A 13,808-nucleotide genomic window follows, 5' to 3' on the forward strand; every position below is an offset into this window, starting at 1 on the left:
TCTGAATCATTAAGTTTTTCTTCAATGAGCCATTTAACACCAAACCACTCTAAATTGCTTTGTTTACATCTCAACGACTAAATCATTCAGAAAAGTTGAAAAATTGGTTCCCTTTTAAAAGTATAAACATGGCTTAAATATTACCCAACTGACAAATTTACCTTCTGCTGAGTGGTTAGAATATCCATAAAAGCAAACAGACTGAGCTGTAGTTTGCCATCCCTAGTGCTTCTCAACACTGCATCTAATTTGAAATGTCAGTCATAACAAGTTACGCCAAGTTCCAGATTCTACAGTACAAAGACTTTGAAGCTGGTTCAGAGGCAAGTAGCCATAATTAGTTATCTGTATTGCAGTTGATGCAAACCAAGCATCAGTATGAGGTTATGTGGTTAAGAGATGTTATGCACAGCTACCCATGTAAGAGACTCTACATGTTTTTTCCCCATTTTCCAGTCTCCTCTTCTTACAAAAATGTCAGGTCAGCTCAAATCTAAAGTCATACAACAGAAAGTATATGGAACTCTGCTAGCTTCATGTTTGAGATCACAGAATTATAACAGAAATGATCAGAACACATCCAGAGCCATTTCTACATGTCAGGACAACCCTGAGCCATTGTTATCTGGAAATCAGCTATCTATCAATGATGCCCTTTATATCTGGGAGAATCATTACAAGGTACCATTAAAGAAAGCCAGAATATGACATAATGAACAAGCAAGCAGATTTAGACTGGTTAGTAACACAGACATATTCCTGAGTGACAGGCAGCAATTTCTTCACACTTATGGCAAAGAGACACAGTAGATACATGTTAAGGACTAAAGGATTACAGAAGCCTCATCTTCACTGATTGCATTTTACCATCTGTAGCGCCAAAGTCCTTGTAGCAGCTTCCTTTATTCCTCTTATGAATTAGGCTCATTTCACTTCATTCTTGCACATTTAAAGCAACAGAACAGGTCTGTCAAAGGTTTGTAATATGCCATAGATTTGTGTCTGCATTAGTTTATCAGTTTATGTATTGAGATTTGAACCATAAGTAGGCTTGGTCCATAGTGGCAGTATTACTTTACATTAGTACTAATCACTCATCTGCTGACTGTTTTTGTTCAGACTGCAGTAGTGATATGGAGTCCTACACATTGTGTCTGTTCTGCATAGGCTGTATGTTGCCCTGCTGGGAATTCAAAATTGGATGTTTAAACTTACAAATGTAAAACTGACTGCTGTACCTTAGTCATATATCTGTGAAGAAAAGCTTATTTCTTTCAGTGAGTAGCTCACATACTGAAAAGCTGCTGTTGCCTACTAAATAATGTGATGTGTATTTTGCTACTTTGCAGCCTGAAGACTTTCTGAATTAATTTCAATACAGAACCATGGGGTTATTTTAAGGCCAATGGTCAAAAATTAATAATAATAAAGAAATGAAAAGAAAGAGTGTACCACCTTTTCATACTGGTTTTCATATCTGCTTATAACACATTATCTGTTCATTTGAATAAATTATTCATATGGAATAGTTTGCATGCAATCAGTGAGACAGCTCAGCATTAGTGACTCTTAGCATGATTACTCTGTGGTTCCTTGTGGTTCTTGGAGCTGTCCAGCTGCTCCTGACCAGGGCGTCCTTTTAGGAAGCGCAGAATCTTTTCTATGGTAGCTTCTTGATACTCGTGGGACCATCTGTAGCAGTGGAGGAGTAATTAGGTCAATATTATTGTTAAGCAATTAGTGTATCTTAACAATTTTATCTGTTGTTAAAAACATTTATTTATATATATGGTGGGAGCAATATGAAAGCAAAACCACGTTCTGCTTATTATAATAGTCATACTGTTTATGAACACTAACTCACTTGATGCCATTAAATGTAAGAATGGTACGCATGTCCTCAGGCAGAGAGCTGGGATCGGGCCATACAAAGTTGTCAGTGACAGGAACGATGTTCTTCTTCCCATTGAGAGCAGTGACAATTTCCTGCAGAAGACAGACAACAGAATAATATGCTTCACATCTGTGGATTACTGAATGTATTCAGAGGTGTTGGCCGCTGCTTTGATCTGAGACTTGGTGGTTAAGTTTTGAATGGGTATACATAAAATAGGTCTGTGTAAAAGGGCATGTTCTATGTTAAGGCAGGTTAAACAGGGCATTTCCACATCTAACCTTATGCACCCAGTCTTTCATGGCTGTGTCACCCATGCATTTATCCAGAGCATTGGCTGACAAGACCAGGATGAAGTTACGCGCTCGCTGCACGCTGCTTATCAGCTTCTCCTCAAACTTGCCAGCCTCTAGCTTTTCTACATCAATGAAGACGCTGAAGCCACGCACCTGCAAGTGCACCTTCAGCAGACTGAAGAGAAAGAGAATCATTGCATGCTTTCCTTTTCACTGAAGCATTCGTATATTCACACTTTCATTTTTGTTAGACTGCCAAGACTGTATTTGGTCACAAATGATTAGTGTGCATAAAATGTACAAACAAGACTGCTTTATGGAAATACAAATTACCATTAGCCTCAATAATAACATTTTATATTCCATGGTGATATCAGATAAAGATGCAGTTTGGATATCACTAAGTAAATTCCACATTTTAGTTACACTATTAATGATAGAATATAATTGCTGGTCTCAGCTGTGACCTGGCAAGTTGAGAGCCAGTGGTGCGGCGATAGCTGATAAACACGTCTGGGCCTGCAGGCTGTGAGTCGGTCAGGCAGGGTCTGGAAGGCCGGCGTGCAGCCGCAAGGATCTGTGCTCGATGGATTCCGTTCTCCACTCGGCAGTCAGACTGCAGCTGCTGATCTGTTATCTGCAGGATATTGTTGCGGTCCACACCAGACTGCACCATGCCATAAGTATACTGACGGAAACGGGGGTCGATATCTGCCAGCCAATCAGCTAGGCTATTGGGATCACACATGGAGTAATTGGCATAGGTCTTCAGCACCCGCAGGTCTCGCAGAAACCTGGATTACCCATGATAAAGAATAAACAAAACAGAGGACATTGAATTAAATATGACTCTGCCATAAAAATCATCCGAATCAGCCAGAAATGTTTATTTTAAAAGACAACAAAAAAAAACCTATAAGGACGACAGACATATCAATGAACAATTCATTTTAGCATGGAAACCGGCCTGTATTCCAAACTGGAACATTACTTTCAGTTGAGGTGACCGCATAACACCAACCTTTTGCGGGTGAGCCCAGAGGTCATGCCCAGGTCATGAATCAGATCTTCTTCTGAGATGTTCAGTAGAAGGTCTCCATCCACCTGCAGCTCCTGACAGAAACACATGTGCAAAAACACTTACACAAGAGCCATCTGGAGGAAAAGCACTGTTGCGTTGCAAAATGTGCCTTAATCAAAATGACCAAAACATTATCATATTGCCAGGTTTCAACAGAATTTATCGCAGGCCAGATTTACATAATCAAATCAAAGAATGCCATTGCAATTATTATTAGTAGATGTAGCAGGTGCTTATCCTAAGTGCATATTCTGCACCCATCTACATTGAACAGTAAACCTGAGCTACAATTCACAAACCTGGAACCGATCACAAAAGGCACTGAAGCCAATCTGCTGCAGCCACCTCTGCACCTCCCCAGTTTTCCAGTTGGGCACAGAGGACAGTATGCGGCGTGGAACATCCTCACCCATCATGGTCAGGGCCCTCTTCGCCAGAGAGAGTGTGGTAGCATTACTTGAGTACATAACAATTCTCTTTAGACTCTGTACAGCCCCAATCTCCTGGAATATCTGGGGGAAAAGACACAAAAAATTTTACCAATGTAAATTTTAGAACAAAAATTATTTATGTATGCCTCAAGACATTAGTGTAACATAGCCTTTAAAAATGGTTATCTTAGTGGTATAAGTGGACAATATAATGATGTTATGTTGTAATATATGACTTCATAATACATTTTTCTGAGTATATCCTGGTATACCATGGGTATTTTCAGTATTTCAAAAAGTGCATAGTACAGAACACTGCACATTACGGCATTATTTTGTTTTATTCTATTATTTTTAACAATTGTTTATTTATTTCCTCCAGTTCTTTCTTAACTATTACACTCTATTCTGGCTTATGAGGCTTTAGACACTTCCGATTTGTCACATCACTGAGACTGTAACCAGGTGTGAATTTGTTTGCTCTTGAATTTGTTTGATTTCCATTGTAATTCTGTGAAGCACTGATGAAAGTCTGCTGTCTGAAACATTTGCTGTGTTTTAATGTATTTGTGCATTGTGCACTTGAGCACATTTAGCTAATACATTTTGACATCTCAGCTTAGGGTTAATTGGCAGCTTTTTTAAATGTGGCGCCACTATTTTTGCTGGTGTAACTTACCTATTCTAACTAGTTTGCAAACATCTAAAAAATTAAATATTGTGATGCATAATATGTATTGTGAAAATGCCTTCAAGCTATTAATGTACATTAATGTACAAACTCTGTCTCACCTTGGTGTTACGCTGACGTGATTTGATGCTGGTTTCCACACAGAGGTAGAAAGCAGCAATGCAATTCCCCTCCAGTCTTGTACCATCTAGCAGGGGCAGTAGGTGCTGCAGGTCAGCTGCGGTTCGACCCTGCACGCTGTCTGCACTGTCCTGCAAGCTGCGTGCAAATTCATCAGGGTCGAGCGAGGCGATGAAGGGTTCCACCAGCTCCAGCGTGCCAGACTTCACCACCTCTTTCTCGACCTCCCTGTTAGTGGCCAGCACAGCCACAGCTAGACAGGCATAGAAGCGGATCAGCTCATCCTCTTTGGTGAACGCCAATGGGAAGAGCCACTCGGCCGCCTGCTTCTCGATCATCAGCCGCTGGCAGCGATGGCCGCCATACATGGCACAGTTGGCCAGTGCCACAGCACAGTGGCGCAGGACAGTGGGGTCCGTGCCCCGGCACCAGAACAGCAGGGCGTCCAGCGCTCCATTGCTAATAAGTTGGGCAGAAGTCTCCTCCGTGTGCTTGAACATGTGTTCCAGGATGCCTGAAATGCTACGTGCCAGCTGGGCATCCTCCAGCTCACGGGTCAGGTTCAGGATTACCCCAAGGCCCATGCGTGCCACATAGTCTCTACAAAAATGGAAACGTGAGATTCTCAGTTTAGACAGCACTAAATACACAGCAGGTACATATTTAATATAACAGCATCAGCAAAACAGTACATACCCTGAAAATACCAATGCACTGAATGTACTTGATGGTAAAGAGCACATAATTTCCACAAAATATAAAATATATGCCATGTCCAAAAGTTTCCAGATTCCCCTTCTAATTAGAGAATTCAGCCATTTTAAATAACCCATATCATGTATAACTGAATTTACCTTGCATTTTTGTAATAAAGGAGTTTGAACTAATATGTAAAGATTTTTCAAGTTCAAAAACGTATTATTCACCACAACCAGCATCCATGATCTCCACTGAAAAGTACTGCCAAATGAAAGGGCCTCTCTGGAGCAGCCGACCATGAATCTAAGGTCACCATGCCCAATGCCAAGCATTGTCTAGATGGGTATTAAGCAGCTGTACGGTGTCTTCAGAAGAAATGGAGCACCAATGAATACCTTTGGGATGATTGACATCTGTGTCTCAGCATCCGTGCACTGGCATCTGTGACCCAGCATCCAACATCAGTAAACTGACCTCACTAAAGGTCTTGTGGCTGAACGCAATCAAATCATCTCAGCAATGTTCCAACATGTAGTGTAATCTTCCACAAGAGTAGTGCTTGTTACTGCAGCAAACCCCTCATTAATAGCTTTGATGTCAGGAGAAATGCTGGATAAGCAGGTGCCAATAAACATTTTGCCATGTTTAATTTATGGGTTTAATCTGGAAATGATGCCCACATTTGAATCAAGTCAATTCATCGTATCACTTTCTTAAATCCGAAGAGGTGGACCTGTGGCCTACCTGTTTTCTGATATGAGTATCTGCTCGAGCAGTTTGGCTGACTCATATTTGATTTCCACAGCAGGCGTCTGCAGCAGCTGCAAGAGCAGCTCCAGCCCTCCATCCAGTCGTATTCTGTTGCAGATTTCTTCTGCTACCTGTCGCCCAACTGTGGGCAAAACCCAGGCCTCTTCCACGAGCTGGAAAGTTTCAGCAATGGCTCTGCGGGTCTCCCCCAGCTCCCCTGTATCTTTGGCAGACCTCAGGGTTCTCATTGCAGCCCGCAGGGCTGGCAGTGAGTCGTCCAGGACACCCTGGACCTCGGCCTGGACACCTGGAGAAACAGCCTTGGGCTCAGAGCCCGTCCTGCGTGGCTGCAGCCGGCTGACATAGTCGGGGACAGTGAGTCTCTCTGAGCTGAACATGGAGAAGAGTCGGCAGACCTTGCTGAAACAAACGACGAAAGACAAGAACATCTACCAAACGTTTCTCATCAGAGAAACCAGATTGAGCGCCTGGCTGAGAATCAGTAGCTGTGCTGTTTGCGTGCAGCTGCAAATGAAGGGCAACCTCTGATGTGGTGTGTGGTTAAAACTCGTGTGTTCCTGGTGATGGGGGCTGCAGGTTGACAGCGGGGCAGTGCTATTCAGCAGTGACAGTGGCTTTCTCCATGTTGCATCACCCGGTTAAATCACTGACGGAAAACAAACGGATGACCACTCACTTACTTCAGGACCTTGGCTAGGCTAATTTTAGCAGGCAGGAGCCGCTGGAAGACTCCCACTGATTCCTCCTCAGAGGCCTGTGGAGTTCGACTGTATGTGGAATAACCAAGTTAACAAAGGCTCTCTATAAAAAAAACAGCTATAGCTGGCCTATAATCCAACAGAATGACACAGAAAAGCTAGCACAGCACGAGTTAAGCTGAAACAACCTACAGCAGGCTGCCTCTGATGGACCGTGTTTATGTTTAGGCGAACAAAGACCGCTGTTTTCCTCCTACTGTCTGCGTTCCAGCCACAAAGCAGCTCTCTGTCGCCGTTTGGAGAAAGTCCGTATCAGCTCTCCTTTATTTCTTGGTAAGTGTCAGTTTTCTTGCTCAAAATAAAGTCAAGGCTCTGCTTTGTTTCCTCTGCTGCTTCCTTCTCTGCATCCTCCGAGCATCCTCAGCGACAGGCTGCACACAGACAACAGCAGCACTGTGCAGTGGAGTCGCCCTCTAGTGGAAACGCGTCGATAAAGCAGCACAGCAACCCACTGCTTAAGGAATGGGCGGCACTGCTGTCTGGCCTATCGATCTGATATACATGGCAGCAGTAATATAGACACTTTCGAAAGGGTTTTGTGCACGTGAAAGAGGAAGACTGAAAATTGTGATCTTTTTTTTAGCTTTATTGAATATATTAAGACTTAAAAATATACATATTGCAGTTTGTATTGAAAAAAAAACTGGAAGTTTAAAGCAGATGGGGAAATATTCTTGACTTCATGTAACTACAGCTTCTGTGGTCTTTTTGGACTTCCACTGAGACTTTGAAATGACAATATAGTGTAATAAAATAACAGAATTCCCAAAGATGTGTCACTTTATTTGTTTTTTTAAAAGACAGCGGATGGGAATGTAATAACCTCCAAAGAGTTATTGGCCAAAATCATTGTTCTCCATCAAAAACACCATCCATTGATAGGAAATAGTTATCAGAGTTAATGATAAAAGCGCACTTGATATTAATGCTTTGATGATAGGATTGTTTCTCAACATCAGTATCATATGTATCGATATTTCAGGATCAGTCCACCAAGGCGTATGTCTCAGTCTCACTTTCTAGTGCAGTCTCAACGGTTTTTATCAGCTTCATATTAACTGAGGAGAAACATATTGCAATACAATCCAGTGATTGGTGCAGTCATTTTTAATGTCTACATTAAAAAAATAAAAAAATACAGTGAACTTATATAAAACAGTGAACATTAAAGTTTTATTGCTTCTTTTGTCCCGTACATTACCCGTAGGAACATTTGTAGCAGGCACATATATTGAACTGTATGTTGTGTAAACCAAAAATGTTTGTTTTAAAGCAAAGAAATGCCTTTTATTTGTTTGTTTATTCTGCTAATGTGCTGAGTGAGAAGGAAAAAAATCCTTTTTTATGTTTACTTCCCTTCGTGTTACATTGGTAACCGCATCTGTACTGCTTTGCAGTTGGTCAGGCGTCTGATTTCAGAGATTTGTCATTTTATTTTGGAAATGATTCCAGAAGGAGAAGAATAAAGCCCAATAAACTTCAGTTCCTATACTGATAGATGCTGAATGTATTCCCAAGTTTCACTATTGTTTTGTAAGGTACTCAGTACTTTGGTAGTTTTTTAAACTGCTACTTTTGAACTTTTAATCAGGTTGTTTTTTTTGCAAAAGTAGCTTTACTTGAGTCATTGTTTTGCACATATCACACTTCTTTAATATGAGTTTAGCCTACTGTACCCACCTCTGCACACTACATTTGGCACTACATCGGGGTAATAGTGTGTGGAGTGTGATAGCTGGCTAATCAGTTAGCAGTGAGCTCATTACAGCTGAATTTTCATTTGGCCTGGAGGCTTTTTTTTCTCTCTGTGCCATCAGTTCTCCTCCATTATGTGGTGGAAACAAATAAAATATCAATTTCACACTTCTTAGAATTTCATAATAACAGGCCTAATGAAATGTTTCTGCACTTCAGACTATATTTTTAATATGTTGAACCTCACTGTGTAGTCTGCAAATGAAAAAGTGGAGTTGTTGTTGAATTCTGTGTGTCTGCCTATCTCAGTTTAATGATTACTTCTGTTGAACGAGAGAAAATTTTGCAAACAAGTTCGAGTAAACAAGACAGGGTGAGTGACATCAGAGTCCACTGATCAGCAGGCCTCATCAGCCAGTAGTTCCTCAGAGCTCCCATCAACTCTCTCTGACAGACATGAGGCCGGAGCTTGTACTACTGCTAGTACTGCTAGCCACTGGTCGGGCTGCAGAGGGTAAGGACCTTTACAAAATGGCTCTTTTCCTTTACGCGGTCAGACATATAACCATGTTTCCAGTTTTCGTCTATGTGGTAAATGAGCAAAGTAGGTTGTCCTTATTTAAATATTGGTTTGGCAGTGAACTGAAAGCACCAAATGTCTGTTCCAATTTTGGCCTGTTTGTTGTGACCTGTTTGAAATCCCTGAATATTGTATGTCCTGTATGTAGACCCACTCTTCAATTACTTACTTTTAAAACTACACAATAAAGGTAGTTCTAAATGAAAATAACAGCACAAACAGATGTTTGTGAGCCACAGTACTTCTAGGCATTTGCTAGTCTAAACTAATAAACTTTTAATCTAGATTTAAAACATCTATAGAGCTTGTATATCGTTGGTGTCCAAAAAAGTGTCTCCATTTTTTCTGTTTTATATCAATTCAGTTATTCAGAATTCAGTTCATATTCAGACTGGTCTAATAGAAAGGCTCAAAAATTACTTGGACTAAAGTCTTTTCACATTAACTTACATTAAAACTTAAGAACGTTATTAACTGATATTGTGAAGTTGTTATTTTAGATGTGCATGCCTTGTATGACAGCTATAAAATATTATTATTATTAATTAATATTCTCACTTAGGAGCTAAGAAAATGGTCTTCCTCGAAGTTGTAAGTGAATTAATCATGACTTAAATACATGTACATGTATAGTATTTACCAAATAATTTAGTTACCGAATGATAAGGCTTGATTAAGGGCTATAAAATATGCTAATATGGGCTAATTTATATTATGACATTGTTATAAATGTTCACTCTTTATATGTCTTCTGTTTGCTAGAGTCTTGTATTGAGCGGTGTGAGAATGGCTTTAATGCAACAAAACGGTGCCAGTGCGACTCCATGTGCACATACTACCAGAGCTGCTGCAGTGATTATGAGTCTGTCTGCCGTATTAGAGGTAAGGGTTGAAGAATTATTGAATTATCTTATTTTACCTTAGGTAGCTAAGCCTTTTTATTTTTGTGTTTATGAGCTACAAAGGAATAGCTCATAAGCAAAAGTCTCTGTTTAGTGGATGAAAGAAAATGTAATGTAATCGAGATGACTGCATGGATGAGTGCCTGAGGAACTGTTATTTCGGTGCACCCATAGCTCGTGGAGACACCTTCCCAGCTTTTCCTGAGGATGAGGAGAACAGCACAGCGGTGATACCTACACTCAGCACTGAGAGCAGGAGTCCAGTCTCCCTACGCCCTTCTCCTACTCAAAAACTCACTCTATTCGGTACAGTCATACCAACCCCTGACCCTGATGCTGAGGTGTGCAGTGGAAGACCATTTGATTCTTTCATGCAGCTCAAAAATGGCTCAATCTATGCCTTCAGAGGTGAGTCGAACGTAACACATTTTTTATAGTACTGCTGTTGTTGTTGCTCTGTTGTTGTGCAGTCTTTAAAATAAAGGTGCCAAAAAGGGTTCTTTGAAGGAAAGCTGTAGAAGAAACACTTTTGGTTCTCTAAAGAACCTTCTGCTGAATAATTCTTTCCACCTGTTTTGGAGCTCCTTCAATTGAACAATGCTTATTGTTTTGTTATTTTTTTTGTTTTGTTTTTGTTTTAATAGTATCTGATGAAAGAACCTTTTTGTTTGGAGAATCTCCTAATTATGTAAAATATCTATATCAATCATATAAGCCAAGAACCATTTGGGAGTCTTTATTTTTAAGAGAGTAGTCAGCTTTCATTTCATATACAAGTACAAGACTAATCTTTTAATTCACTGGATGTGATTGACTTTTAATGCTTTATGGATTTTGTGTCAACAGGAAAGTATTTCTTTGAGCTGGATGAGAAGTCAGTGTTGCCAGGTTACCCAAAGCCCATTGAAGACATTTGGGGAATAAAAGGTCCTATAGATGCAGCATTCACACGCATAAACTGCCAAGGAAAGACCTACATCTTCAAGGTATCATCTCAGTCTTAGAATCATTTCCATATAGGTATTAAAACAAATGATATACTGATCCGTAGCAACATAAATATAAAGATACATATATATTACTTCCCAGGGTAACAAGTACTGGAGGTTCGACAATGGAGTCCTAGATGAAGATTTTCCGAGGGATATCTCTGTGGGTTTTGAAAAAGTACCAGATCACTTGGATGCTGCCTTTGCCATCCCTGCTCACAGCCACCATGGCAAAGAGAAGGTTTACTTTTTTAAAGGTTAGATCTTATAATGAAAAAATAATTTTTATGATAATGATGCATCCACTTTGCTCTTTTTCCATGTACCTACTTGCCAAATTTATTATGACTGTTGCATTTTGCTCTGCTCTGTTGAAACATCACCCACAAGGTGACCGGTATTATCAGTATGAGTTTAAACACCAGCCGTCCCACGAGGAATGCATTCAGCTGTACATGAGTTCCCCTTCTGCACTCTTCAGCCGATACACAGACCTATACTATGACCGCTGGACAGAGCATTTCAACCAACTCTTCAGTGGATGTAAGGACATAAAAAATACTGCATTACTGTATCATGGTTCTCAAAGTTCTCTAGGTTTTTGTCAAGTGTCTTCTCTTTATACCATCATGCCAATGCAGCCTCCCTTCCACCAGGGGCAATATATATATATATATATATAGCAAAAAGAAGGCTAATTTGACCATGAATATCAGCATCAGTGAAAAGTGCCTATGAAACAGCAGATACTACTACTTTTTAACTGCTTTTTTCCAGTTCAAAGTCATCACGGCACCCATCATTTCATCGATAAGGACTGGATTGGTATCAAATCCCCAGTGGATGCTGTGCTGGCTGGAAGGCTATATGTATCTCCTAGACATTTACAACGGCCCAGTAGGAGGCGCCAGGATGATGACCAGCAGTGGGGTCAACAAGGGGGCCAACAATGGGACCAGCAGTGGGACCAGCAGTGGGGTCAACAGTGGGGCTCCAGACGCAGACAGAACCGATCTCCATACTGGGACACTATAGCAGAGAGGGGTATCAGCATTGGACAGGTTGCTCAGAGGTTTGGACAAGAACGCTGGAGAGACCAAGACAGGCGAAGGAATGGCTATCGACGGCAGTATGACTACGATTATGACTACAGATACAGCCCGTCTGAGGATGTGGTCTTTGACATACTGCGTAGGAGGCAACCTTTACAGAGTGTCTACTTTTTTAAAGGAGGTACTGGATCCAGAATACTTTTCTCCTGTATCAAGTACTTGACTTTCTTTTCACCCTATAAATTACATACAAAATCACTGCCTGTCCTTTTTCTTTATTTGCAGATCAGTACTACAGGGTAGATTTGAAGACTAAGCGAGTTGACCGCGTCTTTCCTCCATACCCAAGATCTATTGGCAAATACTGGCTGGGCTGTCCAGACAAACCAGGAGCAGAGAAAAGATGAGTCTGTCTGTAAAACTCTGGACTGTGTAGTCCTTGTAGTTAGGAGCAGAGAGTAATATACATGAAAAGTTTCATGAAAGGCAAATGTAAAGCAGCATAGTATGCATAACATAATAGCATATGCACTGTGTTCAATCTGAGTAGATTTCCAAATCCTGATTTAAATTTATGTTCTCCACAAATATCACATTTAAACAAATTTCCCCTTACCTCAGCTGTCATGTATCATGTCATGTGCTGAATCTATAAGGCTAATGAAGCCAATAAGTAAGCTAAGGGGATTTGTACAGTATTGTATGATAAGTCAGAAGCGATTCAGATCAAGAAATTGTTTCAGATTGATTTGTGTATTAAATTTTTTTAAACATAATCTTCTTACTACTTATTACTTACTTAAATAATGTCTTTTAAGATGAACATGTGATCATATAGTCATGCAGTTTGCACAATGTTATCCTTACATTAGCCTTACGTTAGCGTTGTAGCTCCATTTTAAAAGTAAAGAAGCACATAGAGGAACTGGAACATGTCTAGGCTGATGAGGTAATTGGAAAACTTCACCACACTGCACAACTACAAACTGTGCCATCCCTTTAACTAATATTCTTGGGATTTTTCTTCTTTGAAAGAAATTCAGTAAAACTGAAAGCAGTACACCTTTGGTTGAGATTGTGTGACTTGCAGTCATATGTATGAACTCCAACATCCAATCCAGGAGACCAGGCCCTGCCTATTCTTCTAGACACAGATGTACTAGATTTGGCCGGTGCAAACAGGTCAACTCATAGGCATGGTGTAAAGTCCACTCTGTAATCTGTACTAACTGATTGCAACTCCTGTTAATACTTTTGCCCATTCGGGACTATTTTTTGCTATTAGTAGTTATGAATTATCATTCCAGATCTACATTTGTTTTTGAGACCATTCTTTAGCCACATAAAGGTTATATATTTATATATTTAGGGTAGCCTTTACTGGCAAATAATTACTTCCTGCCTCACCTTTCACTGAGTGAAAAATTATTTAGATTCAGGCCATTGACAAGGAACATGATATGCTATAGAATTACCATATATTTTCCAAAATTATCATATTTGACCTGGTGAGCAAGTTGCAAGACAACATGTATAATTGACAACATGTAACATGTCTGCAAGCATGCCAAAGTAAATACTACTTGTCTATTAGTGTCTATTAATGTGTCTTTCTGATCACATAACAATAAAACATGCAGCAATACTATTGCCTTTGATGTACTTTCCAACTTCTTTGCCTTGAACATGATAAAGGGCGGTTGCCGGAGGGAGACAAGCTTTTGGCTTGTTCCTTCAGTTCAATGAGAAACTTAATCAAACACCTTAATCTCCAACTCAGTGCTAGATAAAACAGCAAAGTCACCGCTTTCTTGTACAATTTGTTTTTTACAGTTACTGTACAAATCAA

The 13,808-nt window shown here is 40.2% G+C and overlaps 2 protein-coding genes across 2 annotated transcripts; one reads left to right on the top strand and one right to left on the bottom strand.

The window, feature by feature from the left end:
* Positions 1-710: 710 nt before the first annotated feature.
* On the bottom strand, positions 711-7,121 carry sarm1 (sterile alpha and TIR motif containing 1). The gene is made up of 8 exons (XM_017696865.1): positions 5,957-7,121; positions 4,495-5,113; positions 3,571-3,783; positions 3,212-3,303; positions 2,658-2,984; positions 2,176-2,365; positions 1,865-1,986; positions 711-1,692 (listed from the first exon to the last, which is right to left on the bottom strand). Exons 1-8 carry the CDS (start codon positions 6,409-6,411, stop codon positions 1,560-1,562), a joined length of 2,151 nt encoding a protein of 716 aa, XP_017552354.1. The 5' UTR covers positions 6,412-7,121; the 3' UTR covers positions 711-1,559.
* Positions 7,122-8,835: 1,714 nt separating this feature from the next.
* On the top strand, positions 8,836-13,609 carry vtna (vitronectin a). The gene is made up of 8 exons (XM_017696864.2): positions 8,836-8,950; positions 9,779-9,898; positions 10,093-10,326; positions 10,765-10,904; positions 11,008-11,164; positions 11,298-11,450; positions 11,685-12,140; positions 12,245-13,609. The coding sequence occupies exons 1-8, from the start codon at positions 8,893-8,895 to the stop codon at positions 12,364-12,366; spliced, it is 1,440 nt and encodes a 479-aa protein (XP_017552353.2). The 5' UTR covers positions 8,836-8,892; the 3' UTR covers positions 12,367-13,609.
* Positions 13,610-13,808: the final 199 nt, after the last annotated feature.

The sequence above is a fragment of the Pygocentrus nattereri genome, chromosome 17 (assembly GCF_015220715.1).
Source record: "Pygocentrus nattereri isolate fPygNat1 chromosome 17, fPygNat1.pri, whole genome shotgun sequence".
In the NCBI taxonomy this organism is placed as follows: Eukaryota; Metazoa; Chordata; class Actinopteri; order Characiformes; family Serrasalmidae; genus Pygocentrus; species Pygocentrus nattereri.